General features: G+C 43.6%; 1 protein-coding gene across 20 annotated transcripts in view; it reads left to right on the top strand.

Moving 5' to 3' along the window:
* The window catches only part of HMBOX1 (homeobox containing 1), a 128,532-nt gene that overhangs the window by 63,530 nt on the left and 40,883 nt on the right, over positions 1-24,119 (top strand). For all 20 annotated transcript variants that reach the window (XR_012763277.1, XR_012763276.1, XR_012763275.1 and 17 more), the window contains exons 4-6: positions 91-176; positions 10,251-10,361; positions 18,000-18,153. Coding sequence is in view for 17 of the 20 variants with exons in the window: in XM_075415060.1 (XP_075271175.1) it covers positions 91-176; positions 10,251-10,361; positions 18,000-18,153 (351 nt within the window). In the remaining 3 variants the exon portion in view is untranslated. The remainder of the gene's footprint in view (positions 1-90; positions 177-10,250; positions 10,362-17,999; positions 18,154-24,119) is intronic.

The raw sequence follows: 24,119 nt of genomic DNA, 5'->3' as shown, positions 1-24,119 counted from the left end.
TAAAGGAAGTAAAGCCATTTTGCATCTTCAAAGTGCACTTTGGTCTGTCTGTCTTTTTGTGTGCTCTTTTGTTGTTTTTTGTTTTGGTAGGAGGGACAGCAGTGTGATAAAGGAGGAAATCAAAGCCTTCCTAGCCAACCGGAGAATTTCCCAAGCAGTTGTTGCACAGGTAACAGGTAAGAGCTGGGGGAGTCCTTTCTTCATTTTAGGAAACTGGGTCTAACTGCCTATCTGTGCACATCGCAGATGTTGGAGTATTGCTTGGCTTTCTGCATTGCAGTGCAGATCTGTCAGCTTAGTCATGATAATGTATGCCTTTGATTTAAGACCCATTGTCCCGCACATCATGGAACTTCCCTGGTGAATCACTTTTTTCTTTTTTCTGTGGCTTGCGCTAGCACATTTTATTTTACAGCATTATAATAAGCCCAAAGTTCTTCTCTAAAAATGAAAACGGTTTTCCTTAATTCCTAAATTTTTTGTTGAGTGAGGCAAATAGATGCGTATCTGCATCGCTGTGTATGGAGAGAGATAGCATATGTTCTTATAATATAAAATGTATATGAAAAGTCAGGAGACACAGCTATAGCTGGTATCACTACATCCAGGAGTCAGATTGTGATAGTTTGAAGTTTTTTGGTCACTTGTCTTTGGGTCATGATTAATGAAAATCAGATGTGAGGTCGAGGGGATGACCATATTAGCTCAGATTTTACCTAGAAGAAGTAATTCTCTTTTTGCCCTCTGCCCTGTACCTTCTCTCTTTCACATTCAGGACAAGTGAACAGACTGCAGTGAGATCAGTTCTTCCTTGGGTGTATTTCCAGAGCTTGATGCAAAGAGTACCGAAGTCTTGCTGCTCCTCCATGGGGTGGGGGGCTATTCGTTCTCCTTTACAGGCTCACTGCTTGTCTGGAACAGCGTAGCTGGTAGCACATTTAGGATGGAGACTTGAGGAGGAAATACAGATAGCTCAATCCCATGTTATACCTGCAACATTTATTCATTTTGAAACCCAAGCTTGAATAAAGATTTCGAAATAGATTGTTTTTAAGGTTCCTTGATGACTATGAATGCCAAACGAGCAGGAGGGAAGTTGTTCTTTTATGATATTTTCAGTGTTTGAAATGTCATAAGAACCCATCTGCCTGGGAGATCTGGGTTTGCAGACATGCTAGCAGTTAATGTAGGCAGGCAGAAACTGTGTGTTTGAGCCGTGGAGCCAGGAATTCCTTCCATGTCTCCAGCTCTTCTCTGTGATCTTGGGCAAAATTACTTGTTCTTCCCTGGTTTCAATTTCATCTGAAACCATGAGATTAACATTTCGTATAACTCTAGGAATGTTATTAGCCGTATCAGATGTTAACATTAGTACTTCAAAAATTAAATGCTAAGTCTAGTTGCTTAAACTGTACCTGATCTCTGAAGTTTTGGTAGTTAGAGAGTCGCTTCTGTACTTTTGTGCGGTCCTTGCCTGAATATAGGCCTGTAATAACCCATCTCTGAATTAACCTCTGTGGAACACCCTTCATGTCTACCAGCAAGTCCAGCTAGCTTCATCTTCAAGAGAAGTAATGCAAAGAAGAATAAGTTGCAGAAAAGAGAGTCTTTCCAAAACAAACCAGCATGGTTTTTTTTTTGGTCAGTAGGACTACTCCATGGAGGGCCATTGAATCGGAATCACCACATAAAATCTATGACTCTGTGTCAGTAAAAGGAATTGATCTAATTATGATTTGCCAGGTGTCTTTGTGCATGTCTTGATACCCCACCAGGCAGACGGTAGCAAAGTCAAGACCAGTCTCTTCACGCCTGATCATTTTGCTCCTTCCATCCTCAACCAACTCTCTTGGATTTCAGTTATTAAAGTCATTAAGTTGACGTTTGGCCTTTGGGAGCTTTCACTGTTCGCCAGGCTGTTCCTCCTGTGAGTAAATAACACTATCCACTGCATACATGATTGGTGAAGTTTCACACACATCCCACTCAACCCTACTGCATAACATGGGGGGGAATCCAGAATGCACACACAGAGTGATCAGAAAAAATATTACTACACGGCTCTTCCTAGCCTGTCAGTGGGACGAAACTAAGACTGAACTAAAGACACTGTGATAATACGTTGTTTTCAAGCCAAATCAATGGGAAACCAGGTAGATCTAAAGGTTAAAAGGCTATGTAATTTTGCTGCTGACCCAGTAGTGTCCCCATGGACCTTTCAAATAAGAAAAGAAAGTGGTATTTTGCACATGATGCCATTTCTCAAGCAGAGATAGCTGCAAGGCTTGTGCTGCACTGTGATGCACCACTTTTCCTCCCACTAGCCCTTGCAGTTGAGCTGTGTCATCGTCCATATGCTTGGTGGGAAGGTCTATGGGAGCTGATTCATTTTAAATATGACCCATAGCCTCGTGTATGCAGATGTGTAGTACTGATGTGCCACTATAAGTACATAGTTATGGCTTATGTGAAAGGAGCAGTAAATCTCAAAGAGATGTTTGAGGACCAGATTGAAGAGTGTGCTCTGCACTACCAGGGAGAAACGCCAGCTTCCTTTCAAAAGCACAGTACGGTGAAGAGTGACTGAAAACAGCTCAGGACAAAGACCCAGAGCAGAAAGCATGTATCCCAGGGCTCTCGCTTCCAGGGTTGTCTTAGACCTGAAGAGAAGGCTGCGAGGAGACCTTAGAAATGCCTCTAAATATCTGCAGGGTGGGTGTCAGGAGGATGGGGCCAGACTCTTTCCAGTGGTGCCCAGCAACAGGACAAGGGGCAATGGGCACAAACTGAAGCCTGGGAAGTTCCGTCTGAACAGGAGGAAGAACTTCTTCCCTCTGAGGGTGACGGAGCCCTGGCCCAGGCTGCCCAGAGGGGCTGTGGAGTCTCCTTCTCTGGAGATATTCAAGACTCACCTGAGTGCGGTGCTGTGCCCCCTGCTTTGGGTGACCCTGCTTGGGCAGGGGGTTGGGCTGGGTGACCCACAGAGGTCCCTTCCAACCCCGACCATTCTGTGATTCTGTGACTCTGTAGGAAAATGTGACATTGCAGAACAATGTGTAGACAGGGGTAATGCTTTGCAGAATATGTGATCCTAAATGGTGTCATCTCGGTATTTACAGACTTAGTCTTAACTGGTAAAGCTGTTCTGTAAATAATTCAATAAACAAGAGGAAAAATAGATAAAATCCAAAGAGTGGTCAGTAGCAGATGGTGTAGGGGAGGACCATAACAATGAAGTTATATCTTTCCAGAATAATGTTCAGCCTCCAGTGATCTGTATCTCAGAGTCCTCTTTATTGTATTGTCCATCGAGATGGAACCCTGTTCTGGCCCACGAAGAGGCTGTGAAGGAGCGTGAAAGGGGGAACAAGAAGCAAGAACAGATCAGCCACCCACAGAGGCTGGTGTGCTCACAGCGTCCATCAACGTTCGCTGTAACACAAGGAGAGCAAGCTGCTTCTGGAGGCTGCGGTGCAGATGTTGGGCATATTTGACTTGTTCATCCACTGGTTACCACCCTGCATCAGCTGGAAGTCATTTGTTTAGCACTTCAAATAATGTAGAATAGAGTGGCCTCAGCTTTTAGCCTTCATCTCTTCTGCCCAGGAAGAGAGGCAAGAAAGAAATTAAATGAAAAATTTATGGCTGGCTCTGTGCAGAAGAGGAGTTGTTTGTCTTGGCTACCCATGCTCTGAACTTTCTCCTTTCAATCTCTACCAGCGTGCATGTATGCGTGTGTGCGTAATGGGAGAGGAGAATGGCATGGAGAGGGGAAGCGATGAATAGTGTCTGAACAGAGTGAGATTAGACCTTCAGCTAGGAACCTAAAACTTTGCTTCCTTTTCTTAAATACGGCTGGGTTTGAAGTTGGCCGGAAGGGTGGGTGTCAGGAGGACGGGGCCAGACTCTTTCCAGTGGTGCCCAGCGACAGGACAAGGGGCAACGGGCACAAACTGAAGCACAGGAAATTCCGTCTGAACCCGAGGAAGAACTTCTTCCCTCTGAGGGTGACGGAGCCCTGGCCCAGGCTGCCCAGAGGGCCTGTGGAGTCTCCTTCTCTGGAGATATTCCAGCCCCGCCTGGCCGCGGTGCTGTGCCCCCTGCTCTGGGTGACCCTGCTTCGGCAGGAGGGTTGGGCTGGGTGACCCACAGAGGTCCCTTCCAACCCCGACCATTCTGTGATTCTGTGACATACAAGTGGTGAACTTCAGCTGAACTAGTGTGTTTGCGTGTCTTCAAATTGCAGGTCTTGGATTAGCTCAGCAGAGAGTGAGATGTTTCCCCTGTGCTTAAGGTCACATTTGTCCCCATTCTGTATCTTGTAATGTTCTGTCCTTGGTGTAGGACCTCCACTGTAACTTCAGCCCCTTAAACTTCCATTTTACTTTGTTTTGCTAATTCGTCACGCCACTGAGGATTTCATTCAGAAATGTCTTTTGTCCTTTTCTCATCTGAGTTCTAATATTGCAGTGCACTTACATAGTGGAGATTCCTACATCAGGCACAGTCCTACAAAGCACACAGAACGGGCTTGCGTTTACAGACTCTGCAACCTGCAACAGTAAACGGCTTTTCCTTTTGTTTTTCCTGTGCTGCAGCGCAAGGGGATGGGAAGTGATGGAGAGGGAGGATACGTGAGAGGAACATGAACCTGAAGGTTAAAATCAACTGTTGCAGTAGAACAATTTTTTAGGCTTTCTTAGTCTTTTTCAAAGTTTCTGGTAATTTTATAGTCATTTAGATAATGAATCTAACAGGGAAAATTAAACCTGGAAGACATCCTACAGGGCTGCCTTGTGTACTGAGAGAAGAGGGCAGATTGAAAAATAGTAACAGAATTAAATGGTGACTTGAAAATAAAGGAATGATTGATAAGAAGCAAAAACCTAACATAACACTTATTAGTGCTGGGCCTAAATACAGGAGCTGCTTTTTATAGAAACTTTTTTAATGGTGTCTGTAATAAGATAAACAAGAAGCACTTGGGTTGGGCTCTGTATAAATAATCTCCTACTGATAAGAAAAATGACAGTATAAACAGGAGCTAATAATAGTTCCTGCTGAATTTCCTATCTTGTTATTTGAAGCTCCTTTTTAGCATAGCTGCAGCTTACTTGGGGGTAGGTATTTAGCCCTATGTGTGGCAGGTGAGATGCCAGATTTTTATCAACAACAATTTGAAGTTGTGTGCTGCAATTTGCTTGGATTGCCACCAAAATTGTATATGGGTACCAAGTCAGAAGGCAAAGGATAAAGAGGAAAATGCAGACTTAATAAGAAATGGTTTCTCTTGCCCTCCATCTGCGTTTGGAAGCTGAAGGAGATGTTTTCAGAAACTAAAATCTTTCTGTTATGTACTACAGTAAAGGAGAGAGGGAGGAGTATACATAGATGAACCCTTTGCAGCCAGGCTGAAAGCTTTGATGGATGATGCCTCTGTGAGGTTTGGAAATGCTGCCTTTTCCATTTTTTTACACATAGGGAGTGAAGGAACAAAACCTTCTGACTTTCCTGACATCTCAGTAGAAGCAGTCTATGGCAGAGAAGGGATTTGAATTCAGATTTCTGAATTCTTAGGCTAGTACTAGAAAAACTAAACCACCATTAAAAAAAAAATCAACAACAATAAAATGCGGAGATCATTTAAAAAAAAAACAACTCACCATGTGACAGGTAGAGCTTTTCAGTGTGCAGTTCTGCTAACAAAATCACAGCATGGCAGGGGCTGGAAGGGACCTCTGTGGATCATCTAGTCCAACCGCTGCCGAAGCAGGGTCACCCAGAGCAGGCTGCACAGGACCACATCCAGGCAGGGTTTGAATATCTCCAGAGAAGGAGACTCCACAGCCTCCCTGGGCAGCCTGGGCCAGGGCTCCGTCACCCTCAGAGGGAAGAAGTTCTTCCTCGGGTTCAGCTGGAACTTCCCAGGCTTCAGTTTGTGCCCATTGCCCCTTGTCCTGTCGCTGGGCACCACTGGAAAGAGTCTGGCCCCATCCTCCTGACCCCCACCCTGCAGATCTTTAGAGGCATTTCTAAGGTCCCCTCTCAGCCTTCTCTTCTCCAGGGTGAACAAGCCCAGCTCCCTCAGCCTTTCCTCATAAGAGAGATGCTCCAGTCCCCTCCTCATCCTCGTAGCCCTCCGCTGGACTCTGACCTTGCTGATTGTTCTGCCTTTACAGTTCAGCCCCGTCCTACTGTCTCTGTCTTAACTGATACGAGATCTTCGGGACTGAACTTTGTGTTGTGCTCAACACACACAGCGTCTGGTGCAGTGGAGGGCAGCCTTGAAGCGCCGCTGTAACATAAATAAAATCCCTTAAGGTTTGGAAGCTACACGCAGGGATGTTGAGCAAATGCGAATACAAACAGAGTGAAACTTAACTAGTTCCATTATGAAGAGAGTTCAGAAAATCACTGAGTTACTGATCATCTGAAATGGCAAGAAACTGGATTTTGAAAAACATTTTCCTTCCTTTTTTTTTTTTCTTTAATACTCATGACAGCACAGAGGCAGACTCATTTTTTTTGTGATTTTGATCTTTGCAGGTTTTCTGTAAACAAGCTTTGCAAATCTCCTAAATTGATAGATGTCCTTTGCGAGCGCTTATTATATGAATCTAGGACTTGGCTTACAAACTGAAGAATTAAAACACACTCAGTTACTTTCTTCTCCAAATCTGATGTATTCCAGGTGCTTCTACAATTCTTTCCTGAAAGAAACATTAAAGACACACTGAACAAATCTGTCTGTGAAGGTGAAAGCCAGTTACCAGAGACGTGATGAATAGCAGTTTTGAGGGTTGCGAGAGGATTTGTACTGCAGATACCGGTTGTCTTCTCTTGATGATGCATTTTGCTGTTTCTTTTATGTATTTGAAAAGGAAAAATTTTCCCCAAATGATTTATGTAGGATAGAGTGGGGCTGGACAGAAGAGCAGGAATGTACTGTCATCTCCATTTTGTTTATAATTATGAATTGTAACCTGCTATGGGAAGGAGTGGCATGAGGCACAAGAAGTCAACATTAATCCTCTTTGATTACCCCTTCTTTCTTCAGTATTTTCGGTGAGAAAACTAGTTGTGCTCATTACAGTGTGTTCGTGTCCGTGCTGACGCTGAGCCCAGAGGATGGCGGTCTTCCTTGAGGTCCGTGATTCGGTTTGAGAGTGAATTTCCTCAAGACAGCTGGATTTTCAGTACTCCAGAGAACTGATTTCATTAATCTGCTTCTGGCAGCAGGATGATTTCTTTTTTCCTGCCAGTGCAATTTCCTAAAGTAGCGTGATTACAGACAGTGTGGCAGGATGGGACTGGTGGTAGTACTAGTCATTGTCCCTATGAGTCAACGGTATAAAATCCACTTGAGATGCAAGAAACTCTGATGTGACAATCTGGGTTTTTTTCAGTTGAAAGGGGTGAAGGACGGGTTTGTAATTAGGTCACTGCACTGGGATCTATGAGATCCTGGGTCAGTTGTTCTGCTGCTGACTTTGCTTGTGACCTTGAGTCGGTCAGGCTGTTGGAGTGTACAGTTTTGGGGCCTCTAAACGGAGTTGATATACAGATGAAAGATATTTTATGTCTTAAAACCAAGGAGAGAAGGAGAGGTATAGGTAGTGGAAATGTTCAAGAAGCTCAGCTCTTACCGCAGATCTCTGAAACAAGGAGAGAAGGTAATAAAAACCAGAAAAGAATGATAGGAAATGGGACGTAAAGGGTCTTTGAGAGGTCATCTACTATATTCCGATGACCAAAAGCAAGATCAGCTGCCAAAGCCATGCCTGACACGTTATCTGGTTTTGCTGCATTGCTGTAGATGTCGGCTAGCCAAAGAGCAAAATGGGCTGTAGGCTTTTTGCTAATGCAAAAAATGCCGTCGACTGCACTGCTGTTCATGAGATACTGTAGTCAAACAGTAATGTGCTGAGAATTTCGAGTGCCTTCGTTGATCTGTACATCTTGATGTCCCTTACAAAGCTCCATTTTGCAGAAGAGACTTTATAAACGGTGAGGACTCACAAGGAGTCAAATGTAGGCATGGCAATACACAGCTTGAATCTTTTGGCTCCTGCTCTTTTGCTTTGTCTCACAAAGAAAAATGTTGCACGTTGTCTGAAGTGGCTGACATCGGTACCACTTTATGACAGTATCAGGCAGCCTCTTCCGCGGGATTTGGATTTTCCACTATAGGACTCTTGTCGAAAATACTTAATCTCTGTTTATAATTTTTACCTAAGAATGCTTTGCATTTGTATCTTACATTGTTATCCAAACACTCAACACTAATTCGCTGCAATAAGTGTAAGTGGACTGTAGTAAACAAGTAAATTAATGGTGCTGTTATCCATTGATTAATAGGAGCCGTGCAGCCAAAAGCAGTGAGGTGCAAACATTTCTGTCCCACAGCACTGTGTTGAAGAAATGGCTTTTATAAATCAGAACAGTAGGTGTGAAGCCGCAAACTCTTGTCTTTTCGTTGAGAGTCAGGCGTCTAGATTGCATGATTTCAATTGGACTGAAGCCTTTTTTGGGGGCTTATTTTAATACTAGCTTGTGTGTGTCTACAGTTACTTGATTTAAATTGGCGGAATCTTCCGAGGTTTGTGTTTGGTTGAATAACACCACTTCCCTCGTAGTGTAAACCCAGTTATGTATTCCAGTGTGGGTCCTGGGGGTAGTCAGCTCTTGGCTGCCCCAGCTGCTTCTGAACTCTTGCAGTTGTGGGGCAGAGTCAGTCTCTGGGAACAGGCGTTAAGAAGATTAATAGATGTCCGGGAAACAAAAGCAAACAAGGGTGTGGTTTGTGGGCAGATCTCTGTTGAACAGCAGTTAGCTTCTGTATTTGGAACAAAACAGACCAATGCCATTTCCCCACGACAATGAGAACTTCATAGGCTCTGGGGTTCAGCATAGGGAAGAATAGTTGAGAGCATAAACCCCGTGATTTTAAAAACCTGGTTGGAGTAAACCCACCTGAATATGACACCTGAGAGTCAAGTTTAATCATCCTAAAGTTAACTAGTTTCTGTGTTCAATGCAAAAAATGCATAGAAAAAAAACCCTCAGAAGTGGTAAAACTACAGGGGGTTGTTTTGCATGAATTAAATACGATTATGGGATCTTATAAAACCTTGAGAGGTAGTCTGGTTTCCGTGTGAAAACCATCTTTCTACCTGCCTTAGTATTAGCACCAAGCAGGTGGTGGCACAGGTGGTGTTCAGCAGTATATTGTTACTCTGGGCACCTCCTAAAACTTCACTTCTCAGGAGACTTTAGATTTTTTTAACCCTTTCTGATAGCTGAAGAGCCTTGTGGAAAGCGCAGGGAGTCCTACCTGAAGTACCGCTTCAGTTGGGCAGCAAACTGTGTATTTTTTTATATTTTCAAGTAAACCTACAGTTCACCTCCTAGTGCACTTCTAAACATCTTGCTTTATTTGGTTCCTCTTCTCCTCATAACTTTTTTTCCCCTTTCTGCATTGATTCTTCATTCAATGTCATGCTTGGAAATCACTGTATTAGCTTCTAGGGGTTTTTCCTCTTTTGCTGTTTTCTTAGAAGTCTTGCTTTAAAAACTCTGGATCTTTTTGTCCCTAATCTTGCCTGGGCACCTCGAGCTTGAGTCCTGCTTTGCTGACAGGCAGCTGGCCTTGCTGGTTTGTTTTCTGGCTGTTGTCAGAGCTGCTGATAGTTGGCTTGCTCCATTTCTGGGCTGATTTGATCTATAGCACAGAAACGGTTCCTATGTTTTATCTCCCTTATGATCGCCTAACTTTCAGTATTTTTATATATAATATATAAATATTTGTGTATAATATATATAATATTTATATGCATATGTATATATATGTGTGTGTATATATATATAAAAATAAAAAATAGTGGGTAAGGGATGAGTTTCCATTTCAGAGATGAAGAAATTTAAACATCAGGCAGGTTGTGGACAGTTCAAGTCAGTGGTGGATTTGGCTTCCCAGTTTGTACCCTCTTTGCTTGTAGGTTGCTTCCAGGATGTACCTCGAGTAAGGTCGAAAATAACACAAGGAGACATTAAAGCGGTAGGGATGGGGCGGGAAAGCTGGAACTCGCTACTTTTTCTGTGATTGAAATGTTATGAATTCCTGGGCTGTGTAAAACACCAGCTTTATCAGGCTATAAAACACTTCAAAATGTTTTTAAAAGAACCTGTATTCTCTTCTTCTTTCTGTCTTTTTTTTTTTTTCTGTTTTGTTTTCTTTTGTTTTTTTACAGGTATCAGTCAGAGCCGGATCTCCCATTGGCTGTTGCAGCAGGGGTCGGACCTGAGTGAACAGAAGAAAAGGGCATTTTACAGATGGTACCAGCTTGAGAAGACAAATCCTGGTAAACAAATACAGCCTAAACATCTCCTGCTGGTTTATTTATGGAAACGAAGCCTTTTGTCACTGTTTTTTAATATCGCTGATCAGTCACTTCTTGGTCTGGTGTACTGAAGAGGTATTCCCTTTGACCAGTTTACTTTTTAGGAGGGTAGGAACAACTCCGGGCTTTGCTCTGCAGCAAATGACCCAGAGCTGGCTCATCCATACCTGTCTGTCCAGCTCCTCGGTCATGGTTACTTGCCCTGTCCTCTCACCGCTAGCTAACTCTGGGAATCAGGAGCAGTTGATGAGGCTGTAGTCAGCTACCAAGAAATATATGCTGAGGTTCTTAAGATTGAACAAATAGAAAACAATAATAATGGCTGCATAATGTAAAGTTGCAGCAAAACTCCCCACATTTCGGCGGAGAGGAACTTTGGTATAACTTCAGAGAGTTTTTGGGTTGGATCTCAAGCTCACAGATGGGACGTTGATGGCTACAGTGAGAAGCTGGAGATGCGTCTCTCAAATCCCACCTGCTTCTCCAGATCTCGAAATAGATTGTAAATACAAAAAGAGAAGTAAAGCTCATTATCTTTAACTAACCAGCAATCTTCAAAATCACAGTTGAATTAATTTCCTTGCATTGTTCTTCTCCATAGATTTTGTTTGACCACAGTTCTTATTTTTCCCTTTAGTGGTTTGATTGTAAAGATCAAAATATTTATGTTTCATTTGCTTCAAACAATGGCATGATTAAATTAACTGTGTAATTGTTTAAAGGAATTTAAGACTTAGGCTCTCTAATGTGAACTTGGCTTCAATGTCTAGAATTCTATTAAGAAAAATTCCAATGAAAACAAATCCTCAGAACTTCTGCTTCGTGTGTAAGCTGAAAATCAAGAGGCTCCAGCTGTCAGTTGGCCTGAGAATACTTTAGCTAAAAAGTTGGGTGGATTGAAAGCTGCAGCCTCGCCCGTCCTTTCTGTTAGGCATCTAGAAAACTGCTTCAAAGGATGAAAGTGCCAAGGGTTGTGAGGTGCTGAGAAGGACTTGATTTTGCGGTGTCTGGAACTGTGGTACTAAGGATCAGCAAAGCTACTGGGTGAAACAGTCTGGTATCGGCTGCTTTGAAAGCCTCAGGCTGTATCCTGTGAAGTAACTCTCAGCCGTTTCCATTTGATGGAAGGTATTGCCTCCAAAATAGCGGGGAGAACCTAGAGGTTATTTGTAAGGTGTGTTCCTGAAAGAAACCCCAAAGTCCTCTCCCAGTGATGACAACTGTTGTGTGGATCTTTCCTGTAGCCTCGCATCTTTTCTTGCCAATATCATTTGGAGCTGTTGAAGAAACAGGATTCTGTGCTGCGGTAAAAGAAGCCTTGTCGAAAGTAGCACTAAAATCTTTACTTCTTCCTCTTAACCTTCTTTCTTTACCCATATCCATAAGCCCACATCTTGTTCCTTTTGCTCTTAAGAAGTGTGTAAGGAAAGAAGACTTGCGACGCTGAAGGTTAAGGCTTGAATTGAAAGGGCTTGATGTTATCCTCTGCTTTTCTGACGCGCTGTCTTGCTGAGGTCTCGTTCGCTTTTCTGTATACACACTTGGAGAGTTGTTGTTCTGAGTGTAACCTTTTTTCGAATAAGAGGTCTTATGCAGCATTTTCAAGCAGTATAAAAGGCAAAATGGCTTCTCTGCCTATGCCAAGGGACTATTTGGATGCACTTAAATTTGCTTTAGAATGGAGTAACATGTGGTTTCTTTGTAGAGGCTGGAGGTAAAGGGGGGAACCCTCTGTTTTCCTGTAGCTGTTGGAAAAGTCTGCTTGAGGGAAATGTGGTTGTATTTATTTATTTATTGTAGGATAATCCACTGCTTTGAATTATTACCACCTACTATACTGCAGGTCGGACTGTCTAGCCAAGAGAGAATTAGCATTCATGTATGCAATTGTATACAGTGTATTGACGAAGGTACCAGCCTTGTCCAAAGAATCCTGAATTTAAATTACTGTTATAAAACCAATCTGGAACCTAAGTTTTGGGTACTACTTACAGTATCCTGTGAGGAGTAGACTACGTCAGTCATTCTGCTGCCTTCTTTAGAGCCAGAAAGTGAGGAAAGCAGTAGAGCCTCCTGCCGTGTTCACAAAGAAGCGATGCCGTCACTGCACTCTCTGTAGAGCGTGGAAGATTGTCCTCCTTTGAAGAAACTTAAGACATTAAATGATTGACATGTGTTTTTTCTGTTTGCTCACTTGCTAGGAAGTGACATTTAGCTTCCTATTCTCATATATCCCATCTTTTCCAATTCCAGCTGCTGGGAGTAATATCTCAGTCCTACTTTGAGTGGTAGTCAAGTCTCTCTGTGCAGAAGCACCTACGCATTTGAGGTACTGATGGGCAAGGTGAGGTCTTCGGGAACTTTCAGTTCCCCCATTTCTTTAACTCCTGTTTTTTGGAAAACTGGATCTTCAGAGTGAGTCCATGTTCTGACTGAATTTGTGTAGTAACAGAAAGAAAACCTTCATGTGAAACTGAAACAGTTTTGAAGGGCTAGAACAAGAGATATAATCAATTTGTGAACTGTAAAGAAAGAACAATTGTGGCGTGCACAAGGGACTGGTGGTCACTTGGCAGACCTGTAGTCTTTCCTTGGCTCTGCCAGGTTTTCTGTACGACTCTTAGCGAATGATTTCACCTTTGCACCTCACTGTCCCGTCTCCTGGATAAAGATGAGACCGTTTCCTCTGCATGACTCGCCTGCCTTGCCACTAAGGTCCTCACAAGGGGACTGTCTTTTACTGTGCTTATATACTGCACCCAGCCAGGGGTTTCTAATAACATAGGGGATAAAAGATGACTTATAAATACATGAAAAGAGATTTAATTTTTCTTCTTTTCAAATGTATAATGATGCTATAAAATGCTTTAAATCATCCAGAAACGATCCTGCATCTGCTAAGCAAAGAACTTAATGTTGTGGAACTTTAGGGCAGTTTTGAGACATCGCTGCAGTTATAGAATCAAAGAATGGTTTGAGTTGGAGGGGACCTTAAAGATTCCAAAGGTTCCAAACCCCCTGCCATGGGCAGGGCCATCTTCCACCAGCCCAGGGTGCTCAGAGCTCCATCCAACCTGGCCTTCAACACTGCCAGGGAGGGGGCAGCCACAGCTTCTCTGGGCAACCTGGGCCAGTGTTTCACCGCCCTCATGGGGAAGAATTTCTTCCTAATATCTCATCTCAATCTGCCCTCTTTTAGCTTAGAGCCGTCCCCCCTTGTCCTATCACTGCACACCCTTGTGCAAAGCCCCTCTCCATCCTTCCTGCAGCCCCTTCAGGCACTGGCAGCTGCTCTAAGGTCACCCCGGAGCCTTCTCTTCTCCAGGTTGAACAGCCCCAACTCCCTCAGCCTGACCTTGTAGGAGAGGTGCTCCAGCCCTCGGATCATCTTCGTGGCCTCCTCTGGACCTGCTCCAACACATCCAACATCTGTTGAGACGTTGCTAGATGTTGCTCCCATACAGAAGGGACTCAGCAATTCCATTTATTGTTTGCCAGATTGCTTTGACCTCTTGAATACGCTGCTTGTTACTTGCTTGGTTTCGGTTGCTGGTTTGCATGGGCAGTTTCTGTATTTCTCCTATCTTTGGTGGCGGGTGTTGAGACAGCGGCAGACTGAAACATTGCAAAAGAACCTCAAGTCTTGGATCAGGAAGAAAAACGCACTTTTCCTACTGCATGCAATAATCTTGCTCAAAAATTTCTTGATCAACAATTTACTGGTGGGAGTGATGTCGGAGTTCATAGCAACGCTGCAAATCCCAGTGTACTAGTGATGGTAAATTCTTCTGGAAACAGCTGCCAATTAGGGTGAAAGGCATTTTCTTGTTGAAGGGAAGAAGTCAATGTTAAATGCTAGTGTTTGAAAGGTCTTTAATCCAATTAATAGGGATGCTTTTCATTTAGATCGGGCTTTTTTTTGGACAGGCACCACATCTCTTGTGTTTCATGGAGGGCTGAGAGCATTTTGGCAGTAGATAAATAGTATATGTTTTAGAAGCCAGAGTGCATAGTCTCCTGCGTTGTACTGATAGGTTTTTTCAGAGCCTCTGGGTTTTAAAAAAATAAATATTTCTTTTTACATTAGTAGTTGTTAGCCTGATTAGTTTTGCTGGCACTGAGTCTTGGGCGTGGTAGAAGGTTTGTTACGGAGTAACTTTCGCATGTCTTTTGCCTGTGTTCTGCAAACTGAAGCTGGCACCTAGAAGTGATGTGTCGAAGTTACAGATGGAGGCAGCCTGCTGGCTATTTGTTTCTGACAGTCTTCTGTAATAGGAAGGCAGCTGTGGTCACCTTGGAGAAAACCATGTGCTCTTCTTCCTTGAACAAAAGGGAAAAAGAAAGGCAGTTGTTATCAAGATGTAGCATCTCTTGTGTTATTCCCATAGCAGTTCTTGTTTAGCTATAAAAGCCTACCAAAACAAAAAAAAAAAAAAAAAATCAGGGGCTGGATATCCCATGCGATTTGCCCTGGAAATGTATTGTTGGTGATTTACTGTTTTAGAGAGCTGCCGAGAAAATAGTCCCTGCTCTGATCCTTGCCATCCAAGCAGTGAGCTCTGTAGGGAACCTTTTGCTGCGCCGGCTGCTGATTCAAATCTCGCCCGGCTCCGTAGTAAGTGAAAGGTGTTCATCATGTGATCTCAGGTCAGTCTGGCTAAAAATAAAGTGTGACAGCTGTGCTTATCAGTATCATGGACGAGAGGTGCTCGCTGCAAAGGCTTGCTGCTAAATGGTTTTCTGAAGCCGGGAGATGGCCTGAGGCTTGCTCCGAGCATTCTGCGCATCGCCGCTGTATGGCAGGGCCTCTCCGAGACGTGTTATGTGCATCAGCAGTTGCATGTGATGCTTTTAAGAGCAGTGCTGGGTCTTGAGGATAGTGTCTGGGATGTGGTGAGAGAAGGCAGGCCTTTGCCACGAGGAATTTTGAGTACAGAGTTAGAGCTGCCTTCCAGTTGGAGAGCACCGCTCTTGCCTCCTCTTCCCCAAAGCCACCTGCAGCATCCCCAGAGTCATACCTGGCATTTGAGAAAATGCTGTCTTGCATAAAGAAAATTCTATATTGTTACAAAAGGTGCTCGGCACTGGCAGGTAGTGAGAGATGTCGCTTTTCATTTTTCTCTGCGAAAGGAGTTCTTCCCAGACTGTTCACCTCTATACCCCTTATAGATGTCTTGCTTTTTGATGCATATACTGAGATGAAATTCTCATACTGCATTTGTTCCGCTCCTTCTGCTCGAGAGAGAAGTCTGACTTCTTAAAAGCTGTTTGAGGGGTTTATAAAGAAATCTGGCGTGGTAACTAGGATGTAACTTACCAAGTTGTAAAGAAGTGGAGCTGGGTGGCGAGAAGATTGCGAGGAAGCATTGAAACAGCAGAATAAACGGGATCCCCAAGTGCTCACTTAATTGAGGGGGATGAAGGAAAGCTCCACAGTTACCCTATCAACTGTGGCAGCAGTGCACGTGTCCACCGCTTTCGCCACTCGTGCATCCAGGCACATGTTGGGCCTCTGTATGCGTTCAGATGCTTCCGTCTTCGTGCATGCACGAAAACAGGGGTGGGTACTTGCTTGTAATTCTCGGCATACTTCTCTCTTATCTGCTGCTGATATTGCTGTTACCCCGTAGAAAAGAGAAACAGGTGAATTGATCTAGCAAGTCTACTAAACCAGAAAAAGCATTTTGCATTCAGTAAATGAACGTATCCATAGCAGGAGCAAATTTGTGTTTTAAATGCAGATTTTTTTTTTTTCTTTTTTTTTCAACCTTGGTCTGAAAAATCTCAAGTGAAAGTACTCTCTGCGTCTCTTAACTTGATGTTGGGCATCACTGATATTCCTGTACCCTCCCTGTGGAATGAAATCGTCAGATAGGGAAAGTGTATTGCTAAGACAATGCAGGGAAAGCTAGTTTCTTGTGCTGTTCTCCCCTGCCTCTTTTTAATTATTTAATCTTTCAAAAAATTTTTTTAATGTTTTTTTTGGTTTTGGAGTGTATCATAGGATATTTAAAGCATAGCAACTTCATACTAACGCAGACCCCTAAACTCTGCAAGTACTAGAAAGAGTAGATACGGAACTTCCCTTGAAATGGCCTCCCAGTAAATTGGTAAGATAGGAAATATTTTATGTGTCAATAAAAGTGAGTAATCTATGTAGGCTCTTTGGCTGGGAATTGGTAAGAGTCACCGTTGGTTGTGCATGCGAGACAGAGATTGCGGGCTCCTATAGACTGCTCCTGGGTAGAGTTTTCACATTATTCTGGGCTCCACTGCCTAACATGGATGCAAGCCCCGGGCACTAAGGAGAATATTCCTTGTGCATTTCTGGAAAGGAACACAGCCAAGTGCAGAAATAGCTAATTTCTTGCTTTTTAACTGTAGGAATTTGTTTATTGGTTAATCTCTAAGTTCCCTTAACCCTTTTACTCAGTTTAATTTAAAACAAGCAGTGTTATTTCACTGACACACTGACACTGTTTTTATGAATAAATCCTAACCATTCTGAGCAAGTGTGTGTACCCAGAGGGATTTGTTGTCTCAGCCCTGCTTTTCACACGTGCACAATACTGTATTCCTCCCGCGAGCAGAGCTGCCTGCTTCTCTTGGATCTGTCCAGACCAGTTCAGTGCGTGAATTCCAGTTGAGCTCCGTATGCAGATGGGATATAGGTGGTGATTTATCTTTTCATGTGACTTTTTCAAATTTTTTTCACACAAGAACAACTATTTCTTCCTCCCTGGGAAGTCACTGAGCACAAAGCTCCTGTTCAGAACGTACCCTATTTTATGTACTTGTGTCCTATACCAGGTTCCATCCTTACCTAGGGATATATGAAAGATCGGTCTCCCAGAGTGTCTAAATTTATCTTGATTTATTAACTGAGAGGTGGTTGTGGGAAGAATTAGGGGTAAGTTTCAAAGGGCCTTTCCTGAAGGCATGGTGCCAAGTCCTGTCTCTTGCTTGATGCTTTCCAGCTCAGGCTTCTTGAAAGGAGAAATGCATCCACAGAAGGGGGACAGAAGAGGAAAGGTGTGATGCTAACCTGCTTTCAGTGATTTTTTCAGGGAACCTGGGACTCGGTAGCCCGTGTTTGCACAGGCCACAGGGTGTGTTTCTATCGGTGGAGTTATTTTGAGTGTTTACTCAGCTCTTCGGACACGTTGAAATACCTTTGGTATAAATTTACATTTTGCTTCCTGAGACTGCTGTACAATTAAATAGAAACCAGCTATTTCCCATTTTGTGGCAGGAGAGGTAGCAGCGCAACCTAAATAAATCCCGGCCGGGGTATAGCTCACCCTTCCTGCAAGACATTTTTCCTCTTGATGAAGACAGGACAGCTTTCCCTAAGTGGCTGTCAGCTCAGTTATGTCTCCCTTAGATTTCCACAGTCGCCTGATGCCTCTCTGGCTTGGAGGTTGGGGATGGGAACTCTAGCTGGCTTTGTGTATCTTTAAGGTGTCTTTGTTTGATAATGCTTTACTTTTTTTAGTTTGAATGGTTTCATCATCTGTCTTGTCTTTTTTTCATGAGCAGGAGTGAGAAAATGGGCATGATTTTTAATCCACTAGGAAACACAGTATTTATTATTCTTAGGGGCTACGTTAAGCATGAGACCCGCTCCTATCCCAATAGAAGAGCCAGAATGGAGACAGACGCCTCCCCCAGTCACAGCTACCTCTGGGACCTTCAGACTACGGCGAGGCAGTCGGTTCACGTGGAGAAAGGAGTGCCTGGCTGTTATGGAAAGGTATGTCTCTTTGGGGTTATGGAGATGGGCATTTTAAAGCCAATACAAGTATCCTTTTTCCTGCTCTGGTGAACACCAGCTTCATTTTTAAGGATGTGTTTTAGCATCGTGCAAGTTAATAACAATGTAATCATTTGATTCTCAATGATAGAGAGTAGGAGGAGTTGTTTCACCCCTTTTGTTGTTTAAAAGGATGTTGTACTCCTCTGGACAATATCTAATTTTTTGTAGCCCCTAAGACCACTTGTCCTTAGCCCAGTCTGAGAGTGTTGGTGTTCAGCTCTACTTTTGCAGACACCTTTCCATCTAGCCTAATCCAGGCTCTGTCTTGGTGGGGGTCTGCACGCTCTCTACATTCTGTGTTTCTCCTTTCCCAGTTTACTGATTTATTTACTCGTTTGGATCATGTTAATTTATAGTTGATACTGGCATTTCGGCAGCACTGTAATTGTTCAGGATGCAGAACTTTGCCTAACCAGCAGTAGATTCCTTGTCCAAAAAGGCTCTTACAACCCTTTTACATGAGCTGGGAACAGCACAGAGCAAAGTGGATCTTTCAAATAAGTATGCAGAGTGGCAGGTGATCATTAGAGCTCCCAGCTCTTCAGTCCTGCAGAGAAGCAGCACTCTCTGAGCCTGGTCTCCTGGCTGCCTGTGTGCTTTGCCTTTCCTCTGCTTACAGCAATGTCTCTTTCATGGACAATATTGTATAATAGAAGAGGGCTAGTGAACTCAAACATAGTTAGGGATGAATGCTTATTTCTGTTAAGGGCTAAATGGCTGGGAGGAGTTTTCTCCCCTCTTAGAGCATGAGGAACCTCCTTTCCATGAAAGCACCAGCTGACTGCGTGTGCTACTCTCCTCCCTGGTTTGCAACTGCGTCGAGTCCTTCGCTAGCATATTTTTAGTATGTGCCTTTAGCCCTTTCTGTAATGCTTCTCTTTCCTCTTGCTTGCACAAGGATCTTTGGAACTGATTTGGAGCAGGAATGTGTCTCTAAGTGTGCGTTTCCATATTCTGTTCTGGCACAGCACTGATGTTTTCAGGTTTGGCTGAATGTTTCCCCAGAGAAAATAATGTAAATGTTTGAAATCTGTTGCTACACCCAATTAATGCAAAATCCTGAAATCTGATAGTACAGGGACTGTGCTTTTCTAGTGTCCCCCGCCGCACAGGCAGTGCAATGTGCGGTGTAGGATCTTTAGCACTTCAAAATGCTTGTCTGACTGTCCTGACTGCAGTATGGAGAATGACAGAAATGCTACAGTTCGGTGTCCCTTCAGGACTGTACCATCTCCTGATTAACCCTCTGTGTGTGAAAGTTTTAGTTCCTCTGAAGCAGAATTAGGGCTGTCTTGGGCATGGATGTTTTCCTTTCTGGCTTCTGTCTGGCCTGAAGTGTGATAACTGCTGTTATTTGCTGTTTGAATCATGATAGAGCCTTAGACTCCTTTGTGCTAGGTGCACTGGAAACACAGAGCAGGAGGAGAAAGCTAAGCAAGCAAGCACTGCCCTTTCCTCCTGCAGATCTCTCCTAAAGCCAGTCTCTGCTGTTGGCCCTCTCAAGAAGTCAGACAACCTGTAAGTTTGGTGTGTATCTGTTAGAAAGGTCTGAGATTTGCTTTTGTGTATGGAAAGAAGTTGGTGTTGACATTGGAAATCACCCAGTTGTGTATGCAGATACATAACCACTTGATCTAAGTTTTCATTAACTCCTTTCTTCTTTGTCATTCTTGGTTTTGTTCGCTGTGTTTTGTCTTGTGCTCTGTAAGGTCTTTGCTGCTGGGGTTTTCTTCTTATTCTGCTGTTTCATGGAGACTGCTGCCACATTGCCTTAATCCCAGCTTTAATATGAATTTGCAAAGCCCTTGCTAGGTCACTGCGAGCTCTGAGTTTCGCAGCCCGGTGTGTGCGTACTGGAAAGCAGGGCTGAGGAGTTTTACTTGAGGCGAGAACGCAGTAAACTCGAGCTGTGGTAAAAGCTTTGTGTGACAATAAAACTACACTATAAAGCCAGTTGGGAATATGGTTGTTTAACTGTTGTACTTTAATAGGCCTCGTTGAGCTGTAAGGAGGATGAGCTGGTTTATGTGACAAGTTTTGAAAGAATGGGAGGAAAACACTCTTGGGAGTCCTAGGGAGAAGCTGACTAATTTCCCTTACAAGTCACCAGAGTCTTCCAGGCTTGTCCGTAACATGGCTGGTAACAGCAGCCAGGGTGAAGGGAACCAGGCTCCTGACTGGCCCAAGCAGGTCAGGTTCACTTGATGCTGTGGGGTCAGGAATAAGCATTTGGCCCACAAAAGCGGTGTTTGGCATTGCATGTGGTCTGGTGCCATTTAGCTGGTAATTTGCATTTTTCTCTGAAGAATTAAGGTTTGACTGTGAATGGAGGCATCTTACTCCATTTAATGGACTACTTTCCAGGGGGGTTGGACTAGATGACCTTTAAAGGTCCCTTCCAACCCAAACTATTCTGTAATTCTATGATTCGAAGTTTCGTTGCATTGCCTTTGCATGTCCTGCGGCATCTTGATGTGCTGTTGGTGCGTGCAGGGATTTAGGCACCTGGTTTTGAGCTGCTGCTTTGGGACCCTCAGTAAAGTGCTTGTGCATCGAGGCTTCTAGCTATTCAGCAATGAGAAACAGAGATCCAGAAGACAATTCCATCCCACTAATGCAGCTCGTATGAGGGCTGTATGCACCTTCCTCTCTGGCTGCAAAAGAGGAGCCTTCTGCAATTAGACCTAATTTGTGTGATTTAGTTATAATGCCTGAAGATAAGAGGGTTTAGTCTAGACCTTAATGGAAACTCTTGTGTAGGTAATGCAGAACTAAACTTCTGCTGTGGAGCTGTATAAACATTTTTTGGGTGAGGATCAAATTCTTGGGCTGCTCTATCAGTTACTTGTGGTATGTGCTTTTGACTTGGATTCAGTTGGTAAGAAATGCAGTCGCTAAAAGTTGGTCTGTCAAACCAGCTAAGAGCACTTCAAGGAAATAATCTGAATTTGATTGGAAAAATTAGAGAAATTGGCTTCTAGAAGCAGGTTCTCCATCTGTAAAGGCACAGCACCGGTCAGGATTTGGCCCATGAACTGAATGAGAAGGGTGAGGGTTAAAGGTCTAGTTTCTCTTTTTAAAAAGATTTAAATCAACAAAAATTCCAATGCAGTTAGTTATTATTTTGATGCCAACGTGATAATTAAGATTGGAGTTAGGGCCAGCACATATACTCCGTTGTCTAATGTATGTGAGTGTCTGTATACTGGGTATGTGTATTAAAGAAACTAACTGGTTTATACAGGATTTCCAGAATGCCGCGTGCGGTTTCTGTAATTCAATTCTCCAGTCTTTACTGCTTTTTTGGAAATTCTTCCGGGATAGTATATTAGTCACTAGGCTTAGATTTCGGACAACAGATTGAGGTCTCTTTCTCTCTCTCTCTCCTTCCTATTTTTTTTTTTAATACCTCTCCGAATATTTATGCTCTGAAGGTTAAGAGGAGCAGTAGTTCCAGAAAGTAAAGTTCTATATTTAACTGCAGACTAGGTGTGGTTCAGACAACTGCAGTGCAAGCTCCCCCTCGCTGCTGTGCTAGTGATATCAACCTTGACCTGTTCTCTGCTTCAGCCTCCTGCTCATGAAATACGCTGAGTTTTGTGTGTGGTGATGTTGTCGTGTGGCTTACCCTCCTTTGGGAACAGAGCTGAGACTACAATAGACCTTTCTGTGAAAAAAACTGAGGTGAAACTTGAAAGTCTGTTTCTGGTTCAGTTTCTTGTTCTTCTGCGTTACGTCTTGTCCCAAGGAGAATTTTTTTTTTCCCTTTTCTCTGCTTTACTACTTCTTTTCAGCCCCTCTCATTAGAATAACAAAATTGAAAATTCCCTTAGGGTTTTATCTGTTTTAATGAAGCTGTGTTGTCTTGTCTATCCCCCCACCCCCCCCTCTTTTTTTTTTTAAAGTGATCGGTGCTTCTCCTCTAATCATATGTTGGAGTTGAGGTTTATCTTCTTTTTCAGGCAAAAAACCCTATCGAAGATTGGCAGCAGAATCGATGACTGCATACCCGTTTTAAGGCACTTTTGTTGAGTGCTATTAAAGACGGGGGAGTGGGGGGGTGTTGGGTATTGTTTTTTAAGTATATGCTTTATCCAAAGATTAAATTAAAATACCTGTAAGTTCTGCTCTAAACATAATGAATAATTCATCAGTTGAAAGTATTGCAGTTTGTCTAGGGAGCAGAGACTTTGCTTTTTGGTTGAGGGATATTTGGTTTGATTTTTATGGGTCCGTTTTTTCACTTTAACACTTGTCTGTGCTCTTCAAGCATCCTTTTGTAAAGATGTATTTAGATTAAATAGGACTAGATGATCTAGATACCTATTATCCCCATTTCACAGATGGCAAAACAGAGTCAGGTGTTTCATTTGGCTTCGTGATCCAAGGCAGTTTTATTCATAAGAGAAATGGGTTTAGATTTCCCAAGATACTGAGGGTATAGTTTCATGATCTAGCTGAGCTGAATTAACAGTTTGTCATCTTCTCATCCTTCAGTGTTACCCTGTCTGATCGCCCTTCTCAATTCCTTCTCCTCGGTTTCCCTCCTCCTGCCACCCTGCATTGTGCCAGATAGATTTCTTGGCTGATGGAAGTAACAGCCAATTCAGCTTGGTTCAGAAAAAAGAAATTCTTTTTATTTCCCCCCTGCATTTTTCTGAACTGGCTCAGCTTGCCGTGCAATGAGGGTGAGCCAGAACTGGCTCAAGGCAAATGACAGGAGAGCACCGGGAAGGGGAAGTGGAACAGAAGGATGTACAAATCTGCCATGGTGCTTTTTTGATCTGCTTGATTTTACTCTGGTTTTGTTTGTTTTGAGTTGGATGAGTTCCTGCGTTGGTGAAAAGCATGGTCACGCTGACCATGTTGTTGGCATTGTGGAAGAGGAGTCCTTTGATTTTTGCCAGGGAGCAGCAATGTATTCCCCCAGTTTCACTGCCAAACTGGTCTAATTTCACCAGGTTGTATTCTTCTTCCCTGTTTAAATTGGACCCAGGTTTGCAAGAAGAGTCATCTCCATGCCGAAACCAGTCCTTGTTGCATTTCCATCAGCTGCATGCTTGAGTTGTAGAAGATTGAGGTAGCACCTTCTGCGCACCCTCCCCCCAAAGAAGCTCCTTCTGCAGTGGTCCCAGAAGACTGAGTTAGCATCTTCTGCCCCCCTGAAGAAGCACCTTCTGCAGTGGTCCCAGAAGACTGAGTTAGCATCTTCTGCCCCCCTGAAGAAGCACCTTCTGCAGTAGTCACAGAAGACTGAGTTAGCATCTTCTGCCCCCCTGAAGAAGCACCTGCTGCAGTGGTCCCAGAAGACTGAGTTAGCATCTTCTGCCCCCCCGAAAGAAGCACCTTCTGCAGTGGTCCCAGAAGACAGAGGTAGCATCTTCTGCCCCCCCAAAAAGAAGCACCTTCTGCAGTGGTCCCAGAAGACAGAGGTAGCATCTTCTGCCCCCCCCAAAAGAAGCACCTTCTGCAGTGGTCCCAGCGAGCTGGTGCCGGGCTGGGCTGACGGAGCCCTGTGCGTGGTTCTGGCCCTGAGCAATATCGGCCCTGACATGCGTTGTTAGAAATTCTTCCGATTGTGAAAGCGCTATTACTGCAGCTCTCCTGAGCGCTGGGGCTTCCACGGCTTCCCTGGGGAAAACGAGAGCTCTATTAGCTCCTGAAATTCAGTTAGGAAATTTTCTTAGTTAATTTCATCCCATTACTCTTAGTTATGTCTTCTAGCAGAACCTTAATACCGGCCCCACAGGGGATCTAAGTTTCCTGTGCAAGGCTTTGGAGGAGATTGAAGTTTTGGATTCATTGCGTTTCTCCCTTTTCAAGCTGACAACAGAGCAGGAAGTGATGTCTTTCGACCTCTTCCATTAGGCTTGTACATTGTTAGAAACAGAACATCAGTTTCT

This window comes from Opisthocomus hoazin, chromosome 2, assembly GCF_030867145.1.
Source record: "Opisthocomus hoazin isolate bOpiHoa1 chromosome 2, bOpiHoa1.hap1, whole genome shotgun sequence".
NCBI lineage: Eukaryota > Metazoa > Chordata > Aves > Opisthocomiformes > Opisthocomidae > Opisthocomus > Opisthocomus hoazin.
This window is presented reverse-complemented; position numbering and strand designations above follow the sequence as displayed.